Source organism: Cololabis saira, chromosome 13, assembly GCF_033807715.1.
Source record: "Cololabis saira isolate AMF1-May2022 chromosome 13, fColSai1.1, whole genome shotgun sequence".
NCBI classification, from domain to species: domain Eukaryota; kingdom Metazoa; phylum Chordata; class Actinopteri; order Beloniformes; family Belonidae; genus Cololabis; species Cololabis saira.
Genome location: NC_084599.1, coordinates 14,537,173 through 14,563,312, shown reverse-complemented (window position 1 = coordinate 14,563,312; position 26,140 = coordinate 14,537,173). Strand labels below are relative to the sequence as shown.

The 26,140-nt window shown below is 40.2% G+C and overlaps 2 protein-coding genes across 9 annotated transcripts in view; one reads left to right on the top strand and one right to left on the bottom strand.

The window, feature by feature from the left end:
• Positions 1-1,103: 1,103 nt before the first annotated feature.
• On the bottom strand, positions 1,104-26,129 carry gabra5 (gamma-aminobutyric acid type A receptor subunit alpha5). 3 transcript variants are annotated; one of them, XM_061737865.1, is made up of 11 exons: positions 26,074-26,117; positions 25,757-25,844; positions 25,008-25,092; positions 24,743-24,867; positions 23,720-23,787; positions 23,144-23,364; positions 19,883-19,965; positions 10,793-10,936; positions 3,531-3,683; positions 3,095-3,306; positions 1,104-2,768 (listed from the first exon to the last, which is right to left on the bottom strand). In XM_061737865.1, exons 3-11 carry the CDS (start codon positions 25,088-25,090, stop codon positions 2,478-2,480), a joined length of 1,380 nt encoding a protein of 459 aa, XP_061593849.1. In that variant the 5' UTR covers positions 25,091-25,092; positions 25,757-25,844; positions 26,074-26,117; the 3' UTR covers positions 1,104-2,477. The 3 variants fall into 3 exon arrangements, with proteins under 3 accessions (XP_061593849.1, XP_061593848.1, XP_061593847.1); XM_061737864.1 differs by having other exon boundaries at positions 25,757-25,858; positions 26,074-26,115; XM_061737863.1 differs by having other exon boundaries at positions 25,757-26,129.
• Positions 8,542-26,140, top strand: part of gabrb3 (gamma-aminobutyric acid type A receptor subunit beta3) — a 59,185-nt gene continuing 41,586 nt past the window's right edge. For 5 of the 6 annotated variants that reach the window (XR_009783926.1, XR_009783927.1, XM_061737859.1 and 2 more), the window contains exon 1: positions 8,542-8,937. Coding sequence is in view for 3 of the 6 variants with exons in the window: in XM_061737859.1 (XP_061593843.1) it covers positions 8,843-8,937 (95 nt within the window). In the remaining 3 variants the exon portion in view is untranslated. The remainder of the gene's footprint in view (positions 8,938-26,140) is intronic. The other variant, XM_061737861.1, reaches the window with a different exon arrangement.

Here is a 26,140-nt window from a genome sequence, read left to right as displayed (position 1 = left end):
AGCGGGCATGTCACATGATCACTCTCACACTGCAGAACGTGTTCGGTGCGTGAAATGTGTGCAGCTGTTGTCACGAGTATCGTTACATTTAGCAGAAGCTTTTAACCAAAGTGACTTAAAATTGAGGAAAACAATCAAGCTATAGTAAACAGCATAATACAGAGTAAGTTAAGTTAGGAGAGCATGAAGTTGTGAGTTAAAAGGGTAGTGAGATAGAGTTGCTAGGATAGAGGGGGGGGGGTTGATTAAAGATCAGACACTTCACCGCAATCAGAACCTTTTGTAGATATGAGTGCAGCTAGGATGGCGTGGCAGTAGTCAAGGTGGGATACAATAATGGCCCGTACCAAGAGTTGAGTGGCATATCAGGTCAGGTGAGGCCTAATTTTTATAACACGTCGAAAAGCACGACCAGGTGGCGGAGGTCAGAGAATGATAACTGGTCATCAATCTTGTTATCATGAAGGTTTTTGCAACCCATGTAGAAGCAACAGCAGTGGAGGTGATATATATGTTGATTTGGTGATTGACAGAATGATGGGAATCCTGACACCATCCGCATGTCCCTGACTGAGACAATGAAGCAGATGAGCTTAATATAAAGACTTAAAACTGTAGAAAACCTTACGTTTGGCTCTGCTGAAACTGATTTTAAAACATAACGTGAATTCTAACATTTGTTTCTTTTATTGCACTCCAAAAGTGAAAATGTGTTGTGGTTTTATGCCTTTCTCCTGGTTGGGGACAGTGGCATGCAGCTGCCGGAGCTGAAGACTATCTGGCTATAATTTAAAAGCCAAAACGGTGGTCCACTAACTGGAGAGAACTCTTGAGCTACGCTGTCATGTATCATTATCAAAGGTCTCAGATTGTGTTTGAGTGTTAAATGATGACTACATCTTTTCTAGAAAAAATACTTTTACCAAAGTCAATCTCTTTTGAATTTCATTTTCAAAACTGCATTAAACTATGACTATGTGGTAAATGGTAATTATTTATGATTTAATTTTTAAACAGATTTTAACCTTAATACTAAGCTACAGAGCTAGGGTTAGCTTAGCACTAAGAGTAGAACTTAGAAGTTATTTGTTTTTGCAGTAAACATTTGGGGAAACAAATAGCCAGGTTCAAAAAACAACAATGACAAAAAAAAACAAAAACAAAAAAAAAAAAACTATATTTATCATTGTTTGGGTCTCTTGTTGAGTCATTTTCTCTCTGTCAACTCTCTTGAATCTCTCATTTGCTTCAGCCATGCAGCCGCTGCAGCTCTGCATGCTAGTTTTATCATTGCTGATGTGAGATAAAGCCCCATGACGCGATACACAGTTATTGCAAGAGACAACCAGACAGGAATCCAATGGTACATTGGCTGGTTTTTGTCTTTTTTGCTGCTTTAAAATTGTCTTTTAGTGAATGAAAAATCTGTCATTTTATTTCCTACAAATAATAAATACTGAGATTCTGCTAAAAGCATCCAAATATACATATCAAGAATATTTCGAAGTTGCTCTCATTGCTTATACGAATGAAAAAACTTGTCAAAAAGTGTTAATAATTAAAAAAATAAATAAATAAAAAGCATATATTAAGTATTTGGCTCATTTTCCAATGTTGCACTAGACTAGAGGAACATTGCTGCTGTTTACGCATCACATAGAAGACATCTCACCAGCTCAGTGCCACTCTTCCAAAAGCAGCTGCATATATACAAGCGTCTCTAACTACTAACTACTACTATGCATACACAGATTTTTACCTGGTGAACTTGGAATAGTGTCCCTGTTGAATTGCTATTGACACAATAACATTTGACATAACTTAATGGAAACTGGCCATTCTAACTCAAGAGAAGTAGCAGAAAAACAAAGAAACAACATTTACAATTAATTATTGTTGCAATCTTGGCTTCGAAAATAGGAGTTGCTTGAGATTTCAGTGCCCCCATAATGAGCTATCACACTCTGAAGGCGACACATTTAGCATGGCTATTCTTCTGCTTGTAACAAGGAAGCAAATGTCCATGTGCCTTGGTCCAGTCTCACATCTCTGGACCTTCAGCTCATTTATATTGTACAAAGTAAGAATTACAAAGGTAGAAGCCAGTTTTGAGTAATAAAACAGTTAAAAATGTTATTTTGCATAGCATTTGGCCTTGTCATACCCTTGTCTACATAAGATTTAATGAGAAAATAGAAATGCCAAATGCTTAAGTTTTAAAGAAATTGTCAGAAATGAACCACTAACTGAGGTGTGACTGAGGTGACGAATAAACCGTTTTAAGTTGTTAATCATAAAAGTACAAATGAAAGGAAAACAAGGCAACACTCTTCTGAAGCAAGACACATGCAAGGTTGTCTAATGAACCTAAACAGACATCAGTGATAAACGGACTAAGTGCTTGGCACTGTTTTTGACAGCATTCATCAAATCCTTCGGTGGTTTTCAGCACAAGAATGGCCACTGTCACAGAGCTCCTACACGGCTCCTTTGATGACGGGTTCCCTGTTGAGATACGTGGCCCAATAAACCAGGTTAAAGGTCCCAAACAGCACGGGGAACACGATCCGGGACATCTTGTCAATCTTGCTCACACTGTTGTACGTTTTTTTAGGGTCTGGAGCCTTGGTTTCAGACGGTTTGAGGTGAACAGTCGTGCTGTTTGAAATGGTGGAGATGGACGTGTCCTTTGTAAGGTTGGCTGTGTAATTCACACCGGCTGAACACGTGTTGTTCGGCTTCTTCAAAAGTGCTAAGGGGTCTTTTTTCTGCAAAGTCAAAAACAAAAGTTCATTCAAAAACAGTGCTTCACACCCATCATTCCCCGACATAAATTCAACATTTAACAGAGCAGGGACTTACAGGCACATAAATGTTTACACGAGTACAAATGGAACACTTTCATCACATTACTATTGACTTCTGTCTGAAATAGGGGAACGGTGCTAAATAAAACAGGCAACAGAAAAGAAACTCCACTTTCATTATTTTATTTTATTTTATTTTATGTTTTGCACCTTCTCAAAAAGTCAGCAGCCACAAATGGGTCCTCCAGTGTTACATCAATAAGGTATCACACATCTCCAGGACGTACCTTAGGCTGTTGAGCCTCCATGGCTTTCTTCCCATCCCAGGCCCAGCTTCTTTTGGTAAAATAATTCACTGTGGCAAACTCGATGAGAGCAGAGAAGACAAAGGCATAGCACACGGCGATGAACCAGTCCATGGCAGTGGCATACGCCACTTTAGGCAGGGAGTTTCGAGCGCTGATGCTGAGAGTGGTCATGGTCAGCACCGTGGTCACACCTGGGGATGGAAGAAACGGGCTCAGTCTTATAGTCGTGACAAAACCAGGGCAGATGTAAAAAAAAACAACAAAAAACCTTTAAGAGCTAAAGCATAAAATGAATGTCTAAGCACTGCTTTTAAACTTTAATACTATTACTCACTAAGTGCTTCATTGCTGCTGTCCAAGTCAAAATACTTTTATCGTATACCTGACTGATGTGCTTGCGTGCTGCTAGACTTACCAAAGACAGTTCTCGCTGGCACGGATTCGCGGTTGAGCCAAAATGAAACCTGCGACAGGATTACAGTCATGAAGCAAGGCATGTAGGTCTGGATCACGAAGTAGCCAATCTTCCTTTTCAGGTAAAAGTGTGCCATCATCACTGTGTACTGGCCTGTTAAAAACAGCAGGACAGAAGACATAATGTTCTTAAACCCGCTGAAGTTTCAGCCAAAACATCACTTGTAAAGCTTATTCTAGATGTTTCCACAAGAACAACACAGTAGAACTGAAGGGAATAGTATGTGACACCTTTTTGTACATTTTGGAAGTTCTCGGCCGCTGTAAACATATCAACAGTGTGAACAGAGCAGCCTAAAGATATTTAAATAGCACATCTATATTGACCCATCTGGAGCAAAAGTGGGCAAATGATTTTAGACCTGTGGTTAAAAATCCTGAACAGAACATCAACAGAAAAAAACTGATGGACAAACTCCAGAATTCAGCATAATAAAGTAGTTTACAAACACATAACAAAGCATATGTCTCCATATAAATCTCTGTCTTTGTTTTAATCAGACTTTAAAGCTTTATACTTTATACCACTTGCTATGTTAAATTCTTTTTACACACTCTACTCTTAACCTCTGCTCTCCGGGCTGTACAGTCTCCAGCTAAAAACCACTTAATTTATCACTCCTTGCAATTTATAGTATGTTTTTTGTTTTGTTTTTGTCTTTGTTGTTTTTTGTCTTTGCTTCTTGTTTAGTTACCTCTGTTACTTGTTCAATATATCCATTATTTTTCAATGTTTGAACCCAAATTATTTGTTTTGTTTTGTATAAAACTTCCTGAGTCGAGGTTTATAAAAGGGTAGGCATAATAAGCCTTTGCTTCAGCCTATACCTTTTCGGTGCCACTTAAAATATTGGACCTTTTTTATGTTGTATTATGTTGTATCCAAATTGACCGAAATAAAAACTCAAAATCAAAATCAAAAGCAGCACAAAGGAACTTTCAGCACTTTCGAGAACCCTGTAAGTGGTGGAGGTTGACTCGCTTTTACAATCACTGTCTTAGATTTAGTTTTGTTGCGGCTTTTGCTCGGTCACACTCTCCTTCTTCCATTTGTTTCCTCCCTGTGTCAGCTGTCCCTACCAAGACGTCCGCCTTTGCTCTGTGAGTTTGTTGTTGATTATTGTTGCTGATGCTGACATTCTGTGAATGTCTCACAGGGATGGAGGACTGAAGCAACTTTTGCTGAGGTAAAAAGACGATGAGATTCTTGTGAGAATGCAGTCATTTGTTTAGTTTTCACACAGCGATATCAAAAGTAAAACAAACATTCAAGCAAATATTGAGTAAAATGACACAGATTTTATTGAAGGACATAGAATATTGTTTTGCAATCATTCAATCTCTTTAAATCCACCTGTTTGGTGTAAAGCCCTTCCTTCATTTGACCTATTTACCAAATTCTGTGTTTCTGGGTCATCTAACAGTGGAACAATGATGATTGAGACATTTCATGTAAAAACAGGATGAACACTTGCGTTGTTGTTTCATTTTACTGTCGTCATTGCTTGACATGGATTTGGGTTTCTGTGGTTAGCTTTAGTTTTCCTAGCAACAGCTTGATAAGATGGGATGCAACATTATTTATCTTTTTTTATTTTGTTTAGTTTGTATTTCTTCAGTGGATCTTTGAGAAAGCCCCAGGACTATTGTATTGGGTTGCAGGGACTTTTGATATTAAAGATTTAAAAACTTCACACAGCTAGTGGGTTGAAACATACATTAGACAGATTACACATCTGATTACATTGACGTTGGTACAGTGATGTGAAAAAGTATTTACCCCCTCACAGATTTCATGTTTTCATGTTCACTTGCATGTTTCTGATCATCAGACACATTTTTATATCAGACAAAGATTACTTGGGTAAATCCAAAATGCATCGGTCTTTTCAATGATGATTTCATTTGTTAATGGACATAAGCTACCCAAGCCAAGCTGGCAATATCTGAAAAAGTAATTGATCACCCTTGTTAAATCATGAAATAACTGTGATTAACCACATTTTTTTTTTGAAAGCTGAGTTCAATTTCAGCAGCTAGACCCAAACCTGATTACTGCCAGACCTGTAAAATCAAGAAATCACACGCCATTAAACCACAGTGAGAGGTTCAGTGAGAGGTCCTTTGCCAGTAGCCCTGAACTTCTGTCCAACTGTAGCTGCAATGAATTTGCTTCTTTCTTTACTGACACAATTCAGAAAATTACTGTCAGTCACTCAGTGCTCCTATGCTAGATGCAGGAAACGTGCAACCTCTGTGTCCACTTACAGAAGCCAATTTTGTCCAATCACTCATAAAAACCTATGTGACTGCCTTAATACTCTGCCAACTGGGTTTTTCTTTTAAAAGTATTGCACATTGTATGGCCTCAGATCTTTAGAGATTGTAAATACTTCTCTAGATTCAGGTATCGACTGTTTGTGTCTAAAAACAGCCACTTTTATAAAAGAATAGTCTGGACAGGTTGCTTGTGAACAGCTATAGGTCTGTAAAAAACCTTACCTTTCTTAGTAAGATTGGTAAGCTGTTTCTCAACTGTTGCACAGCCTCCTGATACTAATGAAGTGTTTTGATGTCTTACAGTCAGGTTTCAGGCCACATCACACCACTGAGACAGCTCTAGTAAAGGTCCTTCAAAACATCCACTCCAATACGGAGAGTAGCAACATTTTAGCCTTGGTCTTATTGGTGCATCCGACACGGTTGACCATAACATCTTGAAAGACCAGTTGACAAACTGGGTGGGACTCTCTGATGCAGCACTTTGCCCGTTTGATTCCTCCCTAAAAAATAGGACTGTTTTGTGTCTTAAAGTAACTACAAATCAGAGCTAACAAAAAATAAAGTGTGGAGTTGCCCAAGGTTAAATTTTGGGGCTTTTGTTGTTTAACATTTATATGCTCCCACTTGCTCAAATTACAAATAAGAACAAAATGTGTTACCATACCTATGCAGATGACACACAAATCTATATAACCATCTCACAGGAAACTATAATCCAATTCAAACATTGATCAAATGTGTTGATCAAATTAAAGAGTGGGTGTGCCATAATTTTCCTCAGTTAGTGAAGACAAAAACCGCAAATATTGTATTTGGAACCAATGAAGTCAGCTTCATGGAGTGAAGCTAAAAACCAAGAGCCAAGCCAGGAATCTGTGTGCTTCTGGACTCAGACTGGAATTTTATCATAGTGGTGAAGTCCGGACATTATCACCTAAAGAACATATCGTCTCAACCACCTACTGTAGCTCTCTTTTAGATTCAATTTTGAAACTAAATCTATGCTGGAAAGGAAATATTGGTATAGTCTATCTATGCTCTGTTAAACTCGCATAATTTGTAATCTTTAACTTTGACAAAGAACCAGCTGGAGGAAGATTTGGGGATACAGTTTTCTGATGAAGTTTGGTTGAAAGCTCTGGATAAAATTAATTCCTCTTCCTTCTGCCTTTCGGCATACAGCCATCTAGTTTAAGGTTTTATATCTTCTCCACTGGTCAAAAGCAAAATGAGCTAAGTTTGTGCCTAACATCAATCCTGCGTGTGATCGCTGGGGACAAACACCAGCCACTCTTGCACATGTTTCAGTTTTGTTCAAAATTAAATAATTTCTTGCAATCAATATTTAAAGCTTTCTCTGATGTTTAGAGGTACTGTATCCATAGGACCTTACTCTTGGACGGTACTCTTGTTGCAGCTTTGTAACCCTGACCCTTATACTGTATTTTATTTATTTTTAATCATTTATTTTTATTTGTTGTGTTTGATGTTTTATCTTTTAACCTTATTGTCTTTATTTTATTGGTTTTGTATTTTGATTAAGATTCTTGTCACATTGAATGAGTACTGTAAATGTTCTTGAATTTATTCTGTTGATGATTGAAATGTACAATAATTCAGTTGTAGGGATGGAGCTCTGTTGGAGCAAGACATGGGGGGGGTTATGCTTTATATTTACTATGTTCATTCAAATTTTCTGAGATGTAATGCATTCTGTAACAGTTGAAAAATCAATAAAAAGACCTTCAATTCAAGAACATATTGAGGATTAAAGGACTGATGTCTCAGCATGACTTAGAAAACTTGTCCATGCTTTTATCTTCAGTAGACTGGACGCTGGTGTCATGGGTCTCCCTGAAAAATCCATCAAACAGCTGCACGGCGAGACAACGTTCAGCTTTTATGCTCTTCCCCTGTGGAACAAACTCCCAGAATGCATCAGGGCTGATGAAACTCTCCGAAAATCTTTTCATTTACTGCTGCATTTCAGTAATCTCCCACAATGCACTACAACCTTTATTTCTTGGATAACATTTGTTTTATTCATTTATTTTTTTCGACTTTTGTCCGTCTGTCTTATTTCTTTTTCTGCTCTTAACTTTTACTTTTGAATGCACCTTTTTTTAATGTTTTTATGTAACAGCCCTTTGAATAGTCTTACATGAAGTGTTCCCAAATTAACTTGCTTTGCCTTGCACTGACTTATTTTCATTTCCCTCAGTGAGCAGGTGTCGTGTCATCCCTTAGTTAAGTGTGATTAAGTGCTATACAAATGAAGTTTTATCAGCTATAGCCAGGGTTGTCCTTCAAATGTGTGAGGTAAAATATTAGGAAAAAAAAAATAGGCTGGTGGGGAAATCACCATATCCTGTTAACCAACTGAAGATTGCATTTGAAGGATTTTTTTTTTTCTACAAAAAATCCTGTCGAGCTTCAGTCTGATAAACTATAGAAAATCCACAGATGACTGCTGCTTTCTCCTGGCAAAATCGGATTTTTCTGTCTCACTAATCCCTTGTCACAATCTGCATCCTGTATATATCTCTCTCACCCTCCCTCTGTCTCTCTACGTGTGAGAGAGAGTGTGTGTGTGTGTGTGTGTGTGTGTGTGTGTGTGTGTGTAGCAGAGTCCATCCCATTCTGCCAGGCCGCTCTTGATTGAGGGCGTGCATCCTTGCGTTGCCTGAGCAGGAACACTAACACAGACCTGGGTCAGCAGTGATTACCAGCAGGTGCACAGATGTCTGGAGCAGAGGGGGGCTGAGAGCAACCGGAGCAAAGTTTGGATGGTTTGTGCACTGACACCAAGAGCACCATGTCTTTAGTGAAAAGGACACCTGTGTTGCCTTCCCTCCGTGGACAACAAGCCAGCAGCCCCGCTCCGAGGCGGCACAGCCGGGGGAACTCTGCTCTGATCTGACCACCCGCCGGGATTGTAAGTGGATGGAAAACCTAGAGGTGTGAAAAAAAATGCGGGTGTGGTGGATTTTACTGCTTGGTGTTTGGAATGTCTGTGGGGAACTGCCATTCATAGCGGAGAACAACGCAGCTATGTTGGTCAACTGGTGAGTAAAGATCCAGAGCATCTGTTGAGCTTTGCAACTTCATGTTATCATCTGGAGGAATTGATTTGTGTAGTTTTGCCTGTCACTATATTTTCTTTTTTGCTAGGTCAGGGGTCACTTACACCACACTGCTGAGATATTCTAGGCTGGTTAAAGAGGGTCTGAACCTCAGATTAGGTGTACTAATTAACAGCATGATGGCTTTGTGAGATTTACTTTCCCTTTTTAGCAAGTCTCTCATGTAAAATATAGCACTGTGTACTCATCTGAACTTGTCCTAACTCTGGCTCCTCCATCACCTCCATCATGGCTGGATTTTCTTCTGCAACAGTTTAAAAAAAGCTCTGTACCAATTTTTCCAACAAATGGTCATTCTTATAAATCTTCCAGTGTAAACATCATGTATCCCAAAATATGCAGGACGCTGCAGGAAACCCCTTCCTCTGTAACAGCGTCGGTATCGACAACCAAGCGGAGGAAATGTATTATTCTTTACATAACAGAATTAAGCCCCCCGGCCCACGTGTCTCTTCCCCAGCAGCCAATCCCTCGGCTGCGACGTCACTTGGTAAAAGCACAACTGATGGGCCTGCATACGGATTAACCCTACAGACCCAATGGCCTCAGACCATGGATAAGTGATTTTTTTTACCCCCACCCCCCATCCCTTCCCATCCCATCACATCCCATCCCACCCTCTCTCTTCTCCTGGAAGCCCCAGAGACAGCTGGCTGTGTGTGGGAGGCACTCTCAAATCCTTGTGAGTCATTCATTGTCTCTATCAAGCTTGATTTGAACATAATTTTTCTTCTCCCAGCATCCTTAGATGGCACACAGCAACAACACAGAGCTGAATGACGGGGTAATCGGAGGCCTGCAATCTTGGCTCCTGCCTGAAGCGACTGCAGGACTTATGTAATAACAGAGTGATTAAAGAAAAAGGGGCATCGTTAAAAATCAGTTGTCCCATCAATGATGACAAGCTGTCCTTGTTGAGCAGGCAAACCACCTTGACAATATATATAAGAACCTTTTGAAAGAGATTTTTAGGAATCATCATCTAATGTTGTGATCATTATTCTGTGACAGAATGGGTTGGCTCTGTTTATCATCTAGATATGTATTTAAATCCTTTCTATCTCACCCTATGCACATCAATTTGCAAAAGAAACCCATCTTTATTACAATATAAAGTTTTTTGCATTATTACGCTATTTATTTGTTTTACATTACTTTAACATGCAATTAAAAGCCTCTATGGAAACATGGCATGTCCATTCTGAATTAAGCAGAAACGTGACTATGACTAAAAATTAATGTATTTAATTTAAAGCTATGTAAATATAGGAGTATTTTTTACATAATTCTACACAAATGAAAAGAAAAATCAGATCAAACTGTCCACTGGACCTTAAGAATACTTCATTGGAGTCCAAATTATTTTAATCTTTTGTCACTTTTTCCTGCCTAAAGAGAATTAGCACTGTTTGTCTGATATTATCAGAAATCTTCTTGTTTGCTTGTAAAATGTTGAGCTTCCATAAACATGCATTGTAAAGGTCAGACTTGGATAAAGCAGGTAGATCGGTCCCACCTGACTGCCAGTTAACTGCTAATCACTGCTGCAAACGTTCACATCTCTTTCCAACTCAAAATTACATGAAATTAGGTGATTTCCCAAATAGAGAAAATACCGGGTATAATAATATTGTCTGGTTGATTTGATTTGGTCTAATAGGACTGATAATGTTTCAAATCAAGGTTTTGCAGAAATACTGAAAGTTTCAAGCAAATGGTCAGCTGTGTAAAAATGTGTCCTCAGTAATCTGGGTGGGGCCACCGTCACCTCACTGACCTCGGCTGGTGTAAATGTCCTCCGTTCCTGCCGTCTGACCAATCAGGTGATACTGGTTGAGCCTCGAGCCTTCTTCTGCCACCACCACTGACTTGGCCGCTCCCTGAGTCCACGTGTAGACCACTTCCGAGACTGGATAGGCATCTAGGAAAAGAAACATATGTTGAAAATAGTTGTGGGGGGCACGGTGGCGCAGCTGGTAGTGCAGCCGTCTCACAGCAAGAAGGTCCTGGGTTCGATTCCCAACGCTGTGGGCGCTGAAGTGCGTGTTAGTTCCCCCATGACTTCAGTGCCCACACCCTGGGTGGCGAAAGGATCTTTCTGTGTGGAGTTTGCATGTTCTCCCCGTGTTTCCTTGGGTAGCTAATGTGAGCTACCCTCACAAAAACATGCACACAGTCCTGGGCTATACTGCCCCCTCTGGCCAACCGGGGCGCCAGATGGGGTGGGGAGGATCCGGCCGGAATAACGTGATCCTTCCACGCGCTACGTCTGGCCGGAGAAACCCCACCCTGTCTGGTGAAAAGATGCGGCCTGCTCACTCCTCAGGTTAAGGAGGAGACCTGAGCTCAGTGCAGGGCCCTCCCGGGGTTGGTAGAGGATGGCAATGCACAGGACTGTTAGGTAGGAGCACTGGGTGATAAAATGGGGGAAAAAACCGGGATAAAAATATAAAAAAAAAAAAAAAAAAGAAAATAGTTGTGGGGTTTTTGGCTCTAGTGGCATTTTTTGAAAATGATTTGACAGGAAATGGAGGCAAAAAGACACACAGGCTGGGACTCGGACCAACACAGTGAGCTATCTCGCACTTCAGAAAAGAGAATATTTACAACACCAATACATTTTCGCTTCCATCTTCCTTTGACGCAGCTAATTCACCATCAAACTAAAAGGCTAGCGCGAGTGTTTTTACTGCTGGAGTCCAGAGAGGAAACATTTTTAAGATCCAGACCTTGACTTTATGAGAAACAGTTTCATGATGATGCAACGATAAAACAACAGGATTGCAGAAAAAAGAAACAAACTAAGAAATGCGAGGAGACGCAGGACAGATACAGATACAGCTGCACATGTAGAACTAAGGCATCTAACTTCTGCTCTTAATCTTTGATGTGAACTAAATGCTGAGCAAGTACAGCCCATTGTCAGTTTCTACTACGATAGAAAGAGAGGAGCGAGGGGGCCAAGGAACGCACTTTGTTGAGGCAGAAATGGCAAGAATGTCAGTGCTGAAGACATTTCAACTGTTTTACAAGAAACTGTGACTAAACTGAGATCTGCACAAGAACAAAATGTACAAAATAAAATATCAAGATATAATAAAATAAAGTAGCAAGCAGTAATGCCAAAGTGGGAAAGAAAATTAAATTCTAGTATTTGGTGTTAAGAGTGTAGGAGTGATATGCGATCTCAGTGCAGGGTAAAAGTTATCATTTTAAGGTTGCAGTGGCACAAAATATGAGCGTATGTGTTATAATTCACGAAATCTCAACAAGTAGGAGAGTACAGTGTTAACCTGGAGAAGCATACAGGCCTAAACGCTGCAGTGACGGGACCTGATTTAAAGCTCCATCTGTTCTGAGTCATTACCTTTAATCTATAATGATACATTTCTATCCTCTCACAACAATACCTCATCTCCATCCATGAGGCATCGGGGCTTACTGATGGTTTCATGTGCACGAAAGACAGGTGAATCATGTGCTCTGGCCTTCACGGTCACTAGATCTCAACTCCTCTTAACACCACTGGGACATATTGAAACAATCCCCATTACCACCATCCCAAAGAAATAACCAAACAACAACAGCAGCAAGTATCTTTGGGCATGTTGTGTGTAATAAATCCAGCAGAACTCCAGAAACCTGTAGGATCACACTAAACACACCGAGGCTGTTCTGGTTGTTATGTGTTGTTATGTATGCATCGGTGCATGAATTTTGTTTTTACAATTCAACCAATATTAGTTATAATTCAATATTCAAAACAGGCTTTCATTTATGCATCCAATTTCCTCACGGGAGTAATAAAGTATAATTCAGGTCAATCAGATTTAATAGGCCTGTGAACATTCTGATAAGGTACGTGATCTGCATCCAAGATACCGTTCTCTATTTATAACATGATTGCAATAAAACGTCCTACTGACATCTAGAATGAAAGCACAAAGGGAAAAAAAGGGAAAAAAGGAAAAAAAGGAGAAAAAAAGGGGAAAAAGGGAAAAAAAATAGAATGAAACCACAGGAGTGGCAGAGATGTTTAACTGTCGTTATCCACGGCGCTCACGGCGCTCACTCCTGACTTTTTGTTTTTATTTTTCTATCCTTTCAGCTGTCTTTCAGCTGAGAAAATGCTGAATTCGCTACCTGCTCAAGAACTGCCTATTAAATAAACGCAGCGTCCCAGATCAAACAACACACTGAACAGCACTCGGTGCTAAAACCCTGTCAGCCAACACCCTGCTTTCATGTTCACTATATTACTTTCATGCTCCCTGGAAGCTTGATTTGCTACCTCCTCTCAGGCAGGGATGAGTTTGATAAATGACATGCTTGAGGTCAAGTTAGGTACTGCTGAAGGTAAAGCTGCTTTGCAATATTTGAGCCTGTGTTTAGGAAAAAATTTAAAAAAATAAAATCATCTCTTAAGCTTAAATTAAAACAGTTACATATTTACTCACAGCTTCCTATACCAACCTGCTAAAGGCGCCTATAATTGATCTAAATTCTAATGAAAAGAATGCACAATCAGTGTCATTTTAACAACTTTCAGGGCAACACAGTTTTCAAAACTGCATACTACTGTACATACAGCGGGGACAATGTATTCAGTATGTACAGCAGACTTGTTGTTAGTGGTTAGTATATGGGTATAAAAACAGCTACGTTACAGCACAATCACGAGCCCGTGATGGACGTTTCCAAAACTACCGTGGAGCCAGGCTAGTTTTCACTAATAAGGAGGGCGCCCAAATGTTTTTAATTCACCCCAGTAAATAGAAAACCTGCAACATGGAAAGATTTTAACTGACCGTTCCAGTTTTGTGTTTTATCGGTGTAATTTGGCAAAGTTATCTGTGGCTGCAGCACAAATAATCTTTAAAATTTTCTCTATGCAGCAAAAAGTAAACACATTGCAAATTTCAGGCATTCAGAAAGTTTTCATTGTAAACAAAGGTATTCTCAGTATAATTTGAGTGTTAGCATCAAACATACACAACTGCATATTCTTTGAGAAAAATAGAGAATAATCACAGAAGCAATAAACATGAATCTGGTTCATCTCGTGCTGTTAAGCTGCCTCACTACTCGCTGTACTTACTTCAGATCATCTCAAATCACTCGAGTAAAGAAAGAAGATATTTCTCCTCGTTGACTACAGTTACAGGGGTACGCAACTGACGCAAATTAACTTTTTTTTATCTCTCTCTCTTTATTTTTTCTTTTAGGATTTGGAACCTGCTTTTTCATCTGTTGCACGCTGTACGATAAATAACAAGAAAGACTTTATATTTTCAAATACTGGGTCAGGCCGTAATATTAAAGTGGAACAAAAGACGAAACACCAGGATGGTTATTCTCTGGGGGGGGGGTTTGTTGTTTTTTTTAGGGAGATTTTATTTGTAGGGAGATTATTAATCTGAGGGCTGCTAAAATAGAAAGAAATGACATTACAATACTGCTCCTGTTACCGCAGTACTATGTTCTTATTTAAGGTGTCGCACATCTGCCGTTTAGTTTGACAGACTCACTCTCTGGAAAAAACATTTAAACATACCGTAAAACAGTTTGCACAGCAGCTGTCGCATAACTAAACTTTATTTTCAAACTAAATTATAAAGATAAGTTCCCATTGTGCTAGTTAGTAGGAGCAGCTGCCGACTTCTCATTACTGGCAGCGCGATGTGTTTATCAGGCCTCCGCTCTGGTCACATCTCATCGTGTCTTTCACAAAGGCAATGGAGAGCACAGTAAAGCTCCGCCTTGTCAACATGTGCAGTGCCTAGTACGTAAGTGTGATTGCAGCATTTGATTGACTGACAAGCACAAAACTGCCTTTTGATGCATCCAGCCTATACGATGCACACTTCCATCATACTGGCTTAAAGAGTGGTTAAGCCTTTACATTATGTGTCTTCAATCCTCCAACATAAAAATAAAGCTTTAATTCCAGATAAATACATGCGGCGCATAAAGAAATATAACGCCAGCCACACAAAATATGATTATCTGTGTTTTGTTTACGTAAGGTGACAATTATGTTCGCTGCAGCTCAATCCCACCAAGACTTGTTTAAGACAATGCCATCCTGTCTTTGAGATGATAATCCACAGACTGATTTAGTCGGGTCAAACCAAATTGCAGTGAAGTCTTGTAACGCCACAGTTGTTAGATTAGTGCAGCCTGTTAGATTGTACGCTGCACAGCTGTATGATTGAGAGACAGATTTCCTACATCTTCAGTCATGTGTAAATGTTAGTGCCCAGTGCCACTATGTTAAACATATGTGTTTTGTGTAAAAACAAGCAACATTTAATGTTTTACTGCACCATCTATTAAAAAAAAGAAAGAGAAATAAAGCCAAGCTCAAAAAAAAGAATCATGTGGTCAACACTAGGTGCCCGGTGACATCCTGATCGCTTAGATCCACCTTTAGCTGCAGGAAGCTGCAGCAGTCATTTCCTCTTTGACTCCATCAGTCTCTCACAGGCCGTATGACCCAACGTTGTTTCAGTTCATTCAGGTTTTGAACCAAGGCTTTGACCAAGTTTTAGATGTTGCATAGATTGCCTCACATTTGCATCTAGGAGACAGAGGAGAATATACGGCGTGGTTGGCTCAGTCACAGCTAGATGCCTGATTCTTGTGGCTGCAAAAGAATCCAGAACCATCACAACTCTACTGCCATGTGTGGCTATAGATGCTCCCGTTGAAATGCTGTGTTTAGCATTTGCTAAATGTGGTGTGGAGACATGAAGGCAGAACAACTCCACCTTGGTCTTGACCTGCACATAGAACATCGCTCCAAAAGTACTGATTTGTTCAGGCTCAGTCTTGCTCTCATCTTCTATATAGAGAAAAGAGGCTTTCTCTTGCCTACCCATTCAAACAGACTGTACTTGTTTAATCGCTTTGCATGTGTGGTTAAACGTGTTGACTGAGGCCTGTATAGTCTGAGGCGTAGCTTTTTTTTGTCGTTTAGTTTTTTGTAAACCTCTGAGCATTGCATGTTGGGAAAATTTGCAACTTGAATGCTTTTCTCGTGTAAGTTATCAATGGTCTCTGAGAGCGTTGCTCATGTCTTTCCCTCTTGGCGTTTTGTTATTACACATGATGTCGTCTTTTTGACTCAATTTTTTGTAAAATCAATAATGGCATGGGGAAAAACATGTGCATATTGTTCAGTGAGGTTGTCCTGTGACTCACTGCAATCAGTGGATTTGAGGTTTTCTCTCTCTCCTTTCTTTAAACTTTTAATTAAAGAAATTATAATATTTTAAGGACTGAATTTTAGGGGTGTTAGTAGGTGAACTTAAGACAAAACCAGAAAAGGCAATTTTCTGAATTGGGAAGGTTCAGTGAAATAAACTAATACACTCAATCTTTATTTTAATTCATATTCAGTGTGCTTGAAACAAAGTGTGTGAAAGATAATATTTACTAACTGAACTGTTAACTAAAGAACTGGGACCTTGTATGATGGGTTCTGTAGGTTGCTGGACTCCATCAATCAGCTCTCCAACTTCATGTAAAACAACAGTTTAGGTCTGGAGCTGAACTATTTATGCTCAGTGTAATCACCCCTGTTCTTAGCGGCCATTAAAAGATTCCTAACGTGGATCCAATTAAAGCGATTACAAATAGTTGCACACAGTTTAATCCATGCAAACAGCTCTGAATACGTAATATTTAATTTCTTCAGGGATGTAACGCCGCAATATTAGTCACAACATCACATAATTTACTCAGTACCACTGTTAATTCTAACAGTATCAAATGTTTGATCTGAAATGAAGCTAAATGATGTTTTGACACACTGACAGACACGTGGTGATGCAGCTTGTAGATATCCAGATCGTAGACACAAACTACTCAAGCTAAGAGTTCCTGTTCTTTGCATCACTCAGTCCTTGAATGCCATCAAAAACTCTAAAAGGCTAAATTGGTTTTCAGCAGAAACCCAGTGGTCCAATTTTCCACATTTATTAACCAAAAATATTCACTCTCCAGTGAGTTCATTAAAACGCAAGAATCTCCGAGGTTTAAAGGTCAGAGAAACAGAATATATCAAGCGAACAGACAGTCTCTGAGCAAAAGTGCCCTTGTTGATGCAGGATGGCCAGATGTCATTCAAAGACACAATTGACAAAAAAAAACTAACAAAAACCGTGTACAGAAGAGCTTTTCTGAAGCTGCAAGCTTGAAGCAGATGGGCTGCAGCAGCAGAAGACCACACTAGGTGCCACACTTGTCAGCCAAGGACAGGAACTTGAGGCTAGAGTTCACGCGAGCTCACCAGAATCCTCCCTGTATCCAGTCTGCCTTGTGTCAGTAGTTCAGGCTGCCGGGGCTTGTGCAATCATGTTGGAGATGGTTTCTTTGCACACTTTAGGCCACCTCCATTTGGTAAAAACATCTCTGAGGGATTTTTCCAGCACCGTGTTGAACATATGAAGTCAGTCCTCGCAGTAAAAAGGAGTTTCCAAACAGTATCTAACAACCTGGCTGATGAGTGCATGTGATATTCAAAATATTGAGCTTCTGAGGTGTTGCTAAAATTACATTTCTTTGTCTGTAGATTGAACAAGGCTAACTGATAACAGTGGTGTGACCCTAATTGGAAGGGATTTTAATCTTTGAAGGTAAAAAAAAAGCAGACGTGAAGAACAATTCTCTGTCTATAAGATCAAGAAACGTGTTAGTACCAGTGATTACTGAGTAATCCACATCAAAACTCACCACCAGCCATATGGGTTGCTCTAACAAATCAGAATCAAAAGCACCAAATGCAATCTCCTAAAACACTGTGGCCCGTTTAGATCATTCAAACACTCTCAATCCCTGACACACTTTCTTCAAATGGCAGCTTTAAACAGCAGAGGCAGGAGCTGCAGCGCGGGGAGGACGAGCACGATAGTAGAGTTCAGCCTGGGAAAGGTGATTAACACAACAGCACTGCCCAGATAGCAAGAGATGTTAAATCAATGTTGAATTATGGTCAAAAAGGTTGGTTTTTGGCCAAGGTAGACAATTAATGGTGGATCCACCACGAAACAATCCAATTCTAATTCCAATGTGTAATCAATGTTGAATCAACGTATTCTGTTTGTGGCCGACCAGGCTTCAACAAGGCTTCAACATAGATCCGACGTTTCCGCCTATCCATATATCACATAGATTCAGTCATATTTGGCCATCAGGGTGGACAGGTCTACAGTAGTGTTGAGAGCCTTGTGCTCCTGGGCGAGCACCGTGCATGAGGTCAAAGGATTAGATCAGGTTAAAGGCCCCTGGGAAAAAAACAGGATATATAGCCCAGTAACCTTTACAGCCTAGACACTCGTGAGTTAAGCTTGTATGGCCACATTGGGGTTTAAAAGTCCTTTTATGGTTAGCAGAATACCTCAAACTATTATAATCAGTGCCTAGAGAAGCCTTTTCACCCCGGGCAGGTAGAACCAAGCAGTTTAAACACAAATACAGCAAATTCCTCTACAAACACAAAATCAAAACACATAAAAATGAGTACATTTTTTTGTGTGTTATCTACTGTATATCATGTGTTTCAACCTTTTTTTTTAAACAGTAAGATGTATAGTTACTAGGCATATTTGCTTTAAATTGCTTTAGGCTTGTGATTGCTTAAATCCAGACATTTGGAGCTATTTTAAGACATTTTAGAGAACTTTAACAAAATCATCAACATTTGTTTAAAAAAAATATACAATTTACATCTACTTTTTTGTGAAATTAATATCTAATGCTTTTCCATCTCAAGGTTGTTTTTGTTTTGTTTCAGTTCATCTGTTTATGCATTGAGATTTATCTGATTTGTATTTACATAAACGCACAAACAAGTTACATGCAGAGAACATCTCAAAGATATGTAGTCAGTTTATTTTCTATCTCCTCCTTCGCTCTTCTCCTGACTGCCTGGATATAACTGTAGTGAACGGTTGCCTTCTCTCGGCCTTGCAGAGATAAGAGAAGTGAAACTGGATCAAAGTCTACAGAAATGCAGTTATGCTGACTTTACAGAAACAGACCTCTGTATTTAAACTTAAGGAGAGTTAAGCCGCTGCAAAGCAGACGTCTTCTCAGTGGCTTTACAGTCTGATCTCTTTGTGTAACGGGCTTCAGTTGGGTGCCCTCATTATCCCGTCCCTGCCCTCAGCCGGAGGTAAAGGCGACCCGAGGAGAGGCTTGGAGCTGATACACGTCAGCATGCAGCATGTGCACCTTTACTCCTGATGTCAGAGCATTCAGGTCCAGGATCACCCTCCATACGTCAGTGGCAGGGAACACCTTTAACGCCTAATCTTGAACTTACATGGCAGGAACCCCCTAGATATCCCTGCAGCACTGGGGCAGTGCTGAGTCCAGCTGAGTGGATTAAAGGTCATGAGAAGGGCCGAGCAGGACAACTGCATTTCTAGAGTTAACCTCAGTGGACCGTAGAAAGCTTTGAGCTGTTTCCAGTGTGTGTCTAACTGTCTGATATTTTCCAATAAATTGAAACGGAGGCAGTGAAGCAAGCGGGAGAGAAGCTCTGACACGTTGATTAATGGCTTAATCAGGAGGAGTGCGTCAGTGGCTAGATGGTTATCTCCTCCTCCTCCACAACAACAGCTCTGCAGCTGACGGACACGGCCTGTCAAACACACTAATGTACATCCGTTGCCATGTCCTCTGCACAGAAAAGGCTCAAACTGAAGCTTTGTCAAAACTGCATGCTACTTTTTTTTTACTGACCACGCTTGTCGTGCACAAAGTCCACCATGGTAGATTGGCAGCAAACATTCACATCTTTTCCCTTGATTTAATGCAGACATTCAATGTGTTCACTTTCCTTAGAGGTGTGTTTACTCACAGCTTCCAAATTTAAGGGGACAAGCATGAGCATCCATTGGGAAATCCTCCAGCTGCATGGGACACTCTGCTGAGATAGTGAGCCTGAAAGAGGAGGTGAAACCAAATCAAAATTCGAGCGACATATTTTCAGTACCACCCTCACAAATAAACATATTCTGCTAATGTAAATCCTACTGTATCTGTACTAAACATAATAAACAAATTAAAGTCATAGTTTGATAAGGCCAACAAGAAACTAACTGAGGGACCAGAGTGCGAGTGAATGTCTAAAAGTTTCAGACATTCACACCACCGCCAGTCTGAGGTGGGGAGTTGTGGAGCCTCAGTCTTGTGTGATGGTGCCCTCTTTTGATCATACATGGAACAGCCAGAGCTCCTCTACATGGATCCATACATATATGTAAATAAACATGAGATTTTATTTGTATTTTAGTATTTTTTTGAAGTGGTATGTATATGATACAGCTTCAGTGGAGACTAGGATAAAATGCATCCAGCTCGGTTTGACCATCTGGAACAAGGCATGTTAATTCACTCGTAATCCTCAGAGAATATAATGCCGTATAAATCAGTCACAACATTAAAACCAGCTGCTTGGTTTTATTTATAGTAGAGGGGGCAGGAAACAAGGTCTTCCATGTGATACTGACACAGTGCGAAGTAGGGCCCAAAGTGACCACAGAGGGGGCATTTCAACATATTAAAGCGCATATGCTGCCTCAGCTTTTTGGATGAAAATGTGACCCATGGCGCCACACATGCCTTGATATGTGAGAAAGAGGATATAAATAAAGATGGGCCTGGAATTCACTGCAGTATCCGCAATATGGTTTATTACAGAGCACAATATTACTCTGCATAATCACCCGTCTCTGGTCACAGCGTTGGGTTGGAGTGTTTGGCGCCCCCTTGTGGACAAATCACACCACGGAGACGGATCGGAATATTTAAATCTGTCCTGTTTTTAAAGGAAAACAAGATGTCCATTCATAAGTTATTTTTCTATTTCATAATTAGGAGTTCAATATATGGAACAGTATTCATTAAATCCAGCTCTTCAAAGAGACAATTTGCATTTTACCGCTTCTGTAGCTGTAAACTGAACATATCTGTTTTTTGAATAGTTGCTATGATAAAACAAGCACTTCAAATGAGGCAAAATCATAACCGCCATTTTTAATTCCTTTTGACTTTAAGGCAAAAAAGGTGAACTGGTTAATGAACAATAGAGTGACATATAACTGTTAACTGCAGCTAGATGTTATTTCAATGTAGTAAACCTGATCTACTGACTCTCAAGGTTTGTTTGCAGTGAAGTTCACATGCACACTGTTTAATTCTGGGTTTCTACGGTGATGAATTACTCGTAAAAGGTGTGTCATAAATGTGCCTTGGGTTGTTAATCTTGCTTTGCATAACTCCAACATTTTTTTCTTCTAATCTTGACTAATATCCACAGAGGTACACTGGAGCAGAGCTCCGACTGCTTTTCATTAGTAAAATATGCACAAACACTGCTGACCCTGGATGAATCATAACCGGTGAGCAGAGCAGACCAGCAGGCCCATTATCTGCTGATATAAAGAAGGACAGTTGCAGCAACGCTTGTTTATTCACTCAGGTGCATGGTGTGCTTTACTTCTCTACAGTGAACTGGAAAGCATGGCAGTGCCTGGATCGAACCCCTGATTTTCCTTTGAGAGATATTTTCACGGTGCAGCGCAGCAGACTGCAGGACTCGTTCTCTCAACCAATGAAGGAGAAGGGGGCATAAAATGCTCCTCTAATAGCCTTGTTTCCCAAGCACATTAATGGGCAGCTGGAAAGTCATTTCTACTCGTAGCATTAGCAAATGCACTGTAGAGTTCTAGTCATTTTAAATGGAGTCGATCAATAACAACTTTCAGCCTTGAGCCATTTCCATCTCCTCAAACTTCCTTTGTTAATATTTGATTTGGATGCATTTATCATCCTGATAAGATTATGATTGAAATGTAAATGAGAACTCTATCAAGGACACGTCTCTCCTTTGTTGTACAGATGCAAACACGTGAGGCCTCCGAGCCACTCCAGATACTTCTAAGAAGTCTATAAATACTGTACCATGAGAGGATCGAAATAGCTAAGAAAATGTATTTAACACTCACAGAAATATGCTTTTTTGGGGTTTAAAAACTCTACAACTAGGGTTGCAAATGGGTGGGAAATGTTGGTTAAATTTCCAGAAATGTTTCAGAAACTTTTCATGAGAAGAATCTCCACAAATTTTGGAAATATTACATTTTTGAGTCAAATGGTAAACATTTGAAACTATTCTCTAGAATAATGTTTATAAACAAAAAATAAATAAAAAGGCTTCTGAAAACACAATTCCAGATAGGTACAGGTGTGAGCGGATGAATTTTAACATATTCAAATAGTTACAATAATTTACAACTGGTCCTGGACAATTAGTGTAAATGAAATCATGAGCTGTCCTGAATCAGCATGTTAAATCAAACTATTACCCACATTGGTTTTGTTAGTTAAACTTTAATACCATAGTATTAGTACACCCTTATAAAATATATACTGTAAGGTTCCATGTGATGGAGGATGGCATAAGTTAGAAATTAAACTTAATTTGCATCAAATCAAAACATATTTACCACAATTTGGCTGAAAGATGTCTTTCTATCCTCCGAGTCCACAAGTTTAAGTTCCCTGTTACAGGCTGACCTGCAGTTTTACAAATTTGTAATTTTTTCCCATTAATTCCCATATGTATGTATATATCCTATTTATTCTTATGGAAAGTTTCCAACTTTCATAATTTTGCAACCCTAGCAACAACACATGTGTAGAACTGGGTGTTAAAATCAGAAATAAGGGGAAAAGACCCGACACAGGTGTTTGTGACAGTTAATGACAGAGTGGGAAGGAGGCAGACGCCGGGTCAAAGCAAACTGTTCCCTGACCTCGACTTTACTGTAGGAGGACAACATGATGACGCATCAGTTCACTGCTGAGACAAGCGTGACAAGTGCGTGGGTTGTATCAGCGTACTGAGGGTCTTAAGATCCAATAAAACACAAACAGGAGGTTTATAGAGGTTTAAGTCATCTCCTCATTTCTGATTGGATTACAGAACATCTAACGTCTAACACAGCAACAACTCAGCCCTCACCAGTCAGCGCTTTTAACGTGGGACTGATCAGAAAGGAGCTGTTTATCCTGGTGCAGGTCAGGACGTCGGGTCGGCGGTGGCTGAGGAGCTTACCTCATGGTGTAAAGAAGCGTCCCGTCGTCTTTGAGCCGCAGCAGCTTGTTCGGCGTGGTCATGTTGTGTGCAATGGATTTTTTCCCATTGAGGAAGAAGGTGTCGGGTGTCCAGATGTTACTGGCCAGAAGGTTATTCAGGGGCAGCATCTCCATGGGGCCTTTAAAGCAAAGCCTCTCATCCTTCCAGCTTTGACGGAAGAATACGTCGATGGTGTATTCCTGCAGGAGAACACGGCAGCTGTTTGAGTCCACAAAGATGGAGGAGGCTTTGTTACGTATGTCTAAAGAGTTGAGCTCCCTGTGTGCACGAATAAGATCATATAAGTAGAGATACATTCAGTATATGTTTAAATGGATGTTATGACTTTCTTCGAGTGAGAGGATCAAGTGGAATCAATTATTTTATGATAATATTTCATGTGTCTGTAACTGCTAAATTGTTACTTTTGATTCAACATTATTTGAACAACATATTTGCATTAAGGTCACTGACAAAGAACTTTTAGAAATTTCCAAACATAAATCATCATGCAAAAAAACAAAAAAAAACCACACAAAATAAAGAGTTTCTCACCATTTCAGTATCAGATACTGGACCAAAACTTGTGACAAAGATGTTGGTTTTGATCTCTGTCACCTTCTCTGTGACAATAAAGAGAACACGGTGAGCCTTTATAAAAAAAACAGACTATTTTCAGTGTCCACATGCCGGCTTTGACTTATTTGTACAGATTAAACTGCTGCAGCAAGTGCCGAAGTTGCAGTTATTCTGGTGGCATAGTGACGGATGAGTTCTTTCAAAAAGTAGCTGAACAAGTGAAGATTAAGGGTCTTGAAACAACTGTATAATACACACCAATCTTAAAATATGGTGGGACTCACACAGTCTGACACTCAAAGAAGAAACTACATCTTTAGATCGAGCTTTCTTAAAGGAAAATATGAACTTTAATTTAAATTTTCAATAAAATTGACATTAGATCAATTCTTTATTGCTTTAACTTAAAAAATTCTGTTTTTGCTTACTCCTCCTTCTGGTACAAAAAAATAACAACACAAAAACAAGCAATGGATGTAAACATTATAAAAGAATCATTAGACACACGGGGGCAGCTGTAGGAGCGGATATGTGCCCTGTTTATTTCATTAAACAGGACTTACAATTCACAACTGTTTAATTTTACGGGAGAGAAAGAGTGTCCACTTAAGATCTAGACTAGACTGAGCATTTAGTTTCTCCTTTATGGTGAGAACCTCAGCTCTCAGATGCAGAACAGCAGATCAGTGATGTACAATGTCCTGCTCAAGGTCACAGCAGCCCTCCGTATGCTCGGAGGTTTGTTCACAGTGACTTTAAATCATACTTGGAGGAGGTTTAATCAGCAGAGCACCTGTCTTTGTGCCATCATACCAACACATTACCTTCAAACTGAGAACTGGGCGGCTGCAATCTCCTACGCAACTGATGCTTCCTCCACCGAAGTGTAGACTTCTTTGTACTACTCGTCCTCTCAGCCAAACATGCCAAACACTTCCCTCACTGCACATATGTAGGGCTGTATTTATTGCTGAAGTGAAGGTTATTGAGCGTGTCTACCTCCTAGTCCGGGTCGGAGTCTGTTGTCGTAGCCATCCAGGAGCCCGTCCAGGATGCGAGTGAAGATGGTGATGTTGTTGTTTAATTCTGCCTCTTTGGGAGTTCCAGTCGCATCCTGGCAGATGCTGCATGAAAGGCCAATTTAAGATATAAAGTTAAGACAACCCTCTCCTACATCAAATTTTAGAACAAAAAACAATACTATTTGACATCATTTAATCCTTCCACACATGAATAGCCTGACTTTATGGGAGTCGTTCCTCACCTCGGACAGCAGGTGGCGCACACGAGCAACACCGAGAACCACAGACGTCTCATTGCAAGGCTGTAGCACATCCCATCGCCCATTCCTAAAACACACACACATACTTGTGTAAAACTACAGCAAGTGTCTAATTCTCCATCACTGCCCGTTGCTTGTTTGAACCCCAAATAAAACGGGTTTCGTCCCTGAATTTACTTGTTACGGCATTTTTATTATAGAGACTAAATCAAAATTACTAGTGGACCACACATATAGGTTGCTGCATTTGCTTTCGTGCAAAATGTACACGAATATCTACATCAGCGGTCTCCGTGTATGCAACTACAGCTGTCATCTGTCACAGTTTCCGTTATTTGTTCCATCTTCCTCTTGCAGCCCATAATCCATCCCAGAATCTCACTTGTGTTGCATCAAGTTTTTGCAAACGGCTGAAATCCGGGGCTGAAGCGGATCAAATAGTACTTGTACCTGTTCTGCAGCAGGATACAATAAGTACAGCAGCTGTCTGGGACTCCTTCAAGCTCCAGCTGCAACGCTTTCTGTCCCGCAGCGCGTGTGTGTGAAGGATGCGCCGCATCCCAGCACATGCAGCGGGATTCAGGTGTGGATACCTCCCGGCTTTCACCGCCAAATCTAACCTTTGCTGGTCTTTCCTAACGCATATTTCCCCTGAAATTCCCCAAACATTTGTAATGCACCGACCTGCAGCAGCCGTCTTTGGCGCAGCTGCCAAATAAAACCAAGCTTACCGCGCAAGACGATGCGCAAAGTTCTCCGAAGATCTGAATCTCACACGCAGATTGCGCCGGTGTCTTGGTGTGTTTTTGGCGTCAGGTCCTACTGGACATCACCTCCATCCACGCATGTTAATTGTATTTTTGAAAGAGAGAAGAGACAAGAAGCAGACGAACATTAACGAAAAACGATAAATAGAAGATGCCGAGCAGTTTCCCCAGCAGCGGCAGCGCGGTTTATTTCTCTCCAGCGCTATTAAAAGGTCGGCTGCGGGGGGGAAAAAAATAAAAAAATAAAATGTAACGGCTTGCAAACACTTATGCTGACTGACCATTGCTTGGTTGGTCCCTGAGGAGCCCCGTGCACATAGCAAGCCCAGCACAAAATCCAATACTGTA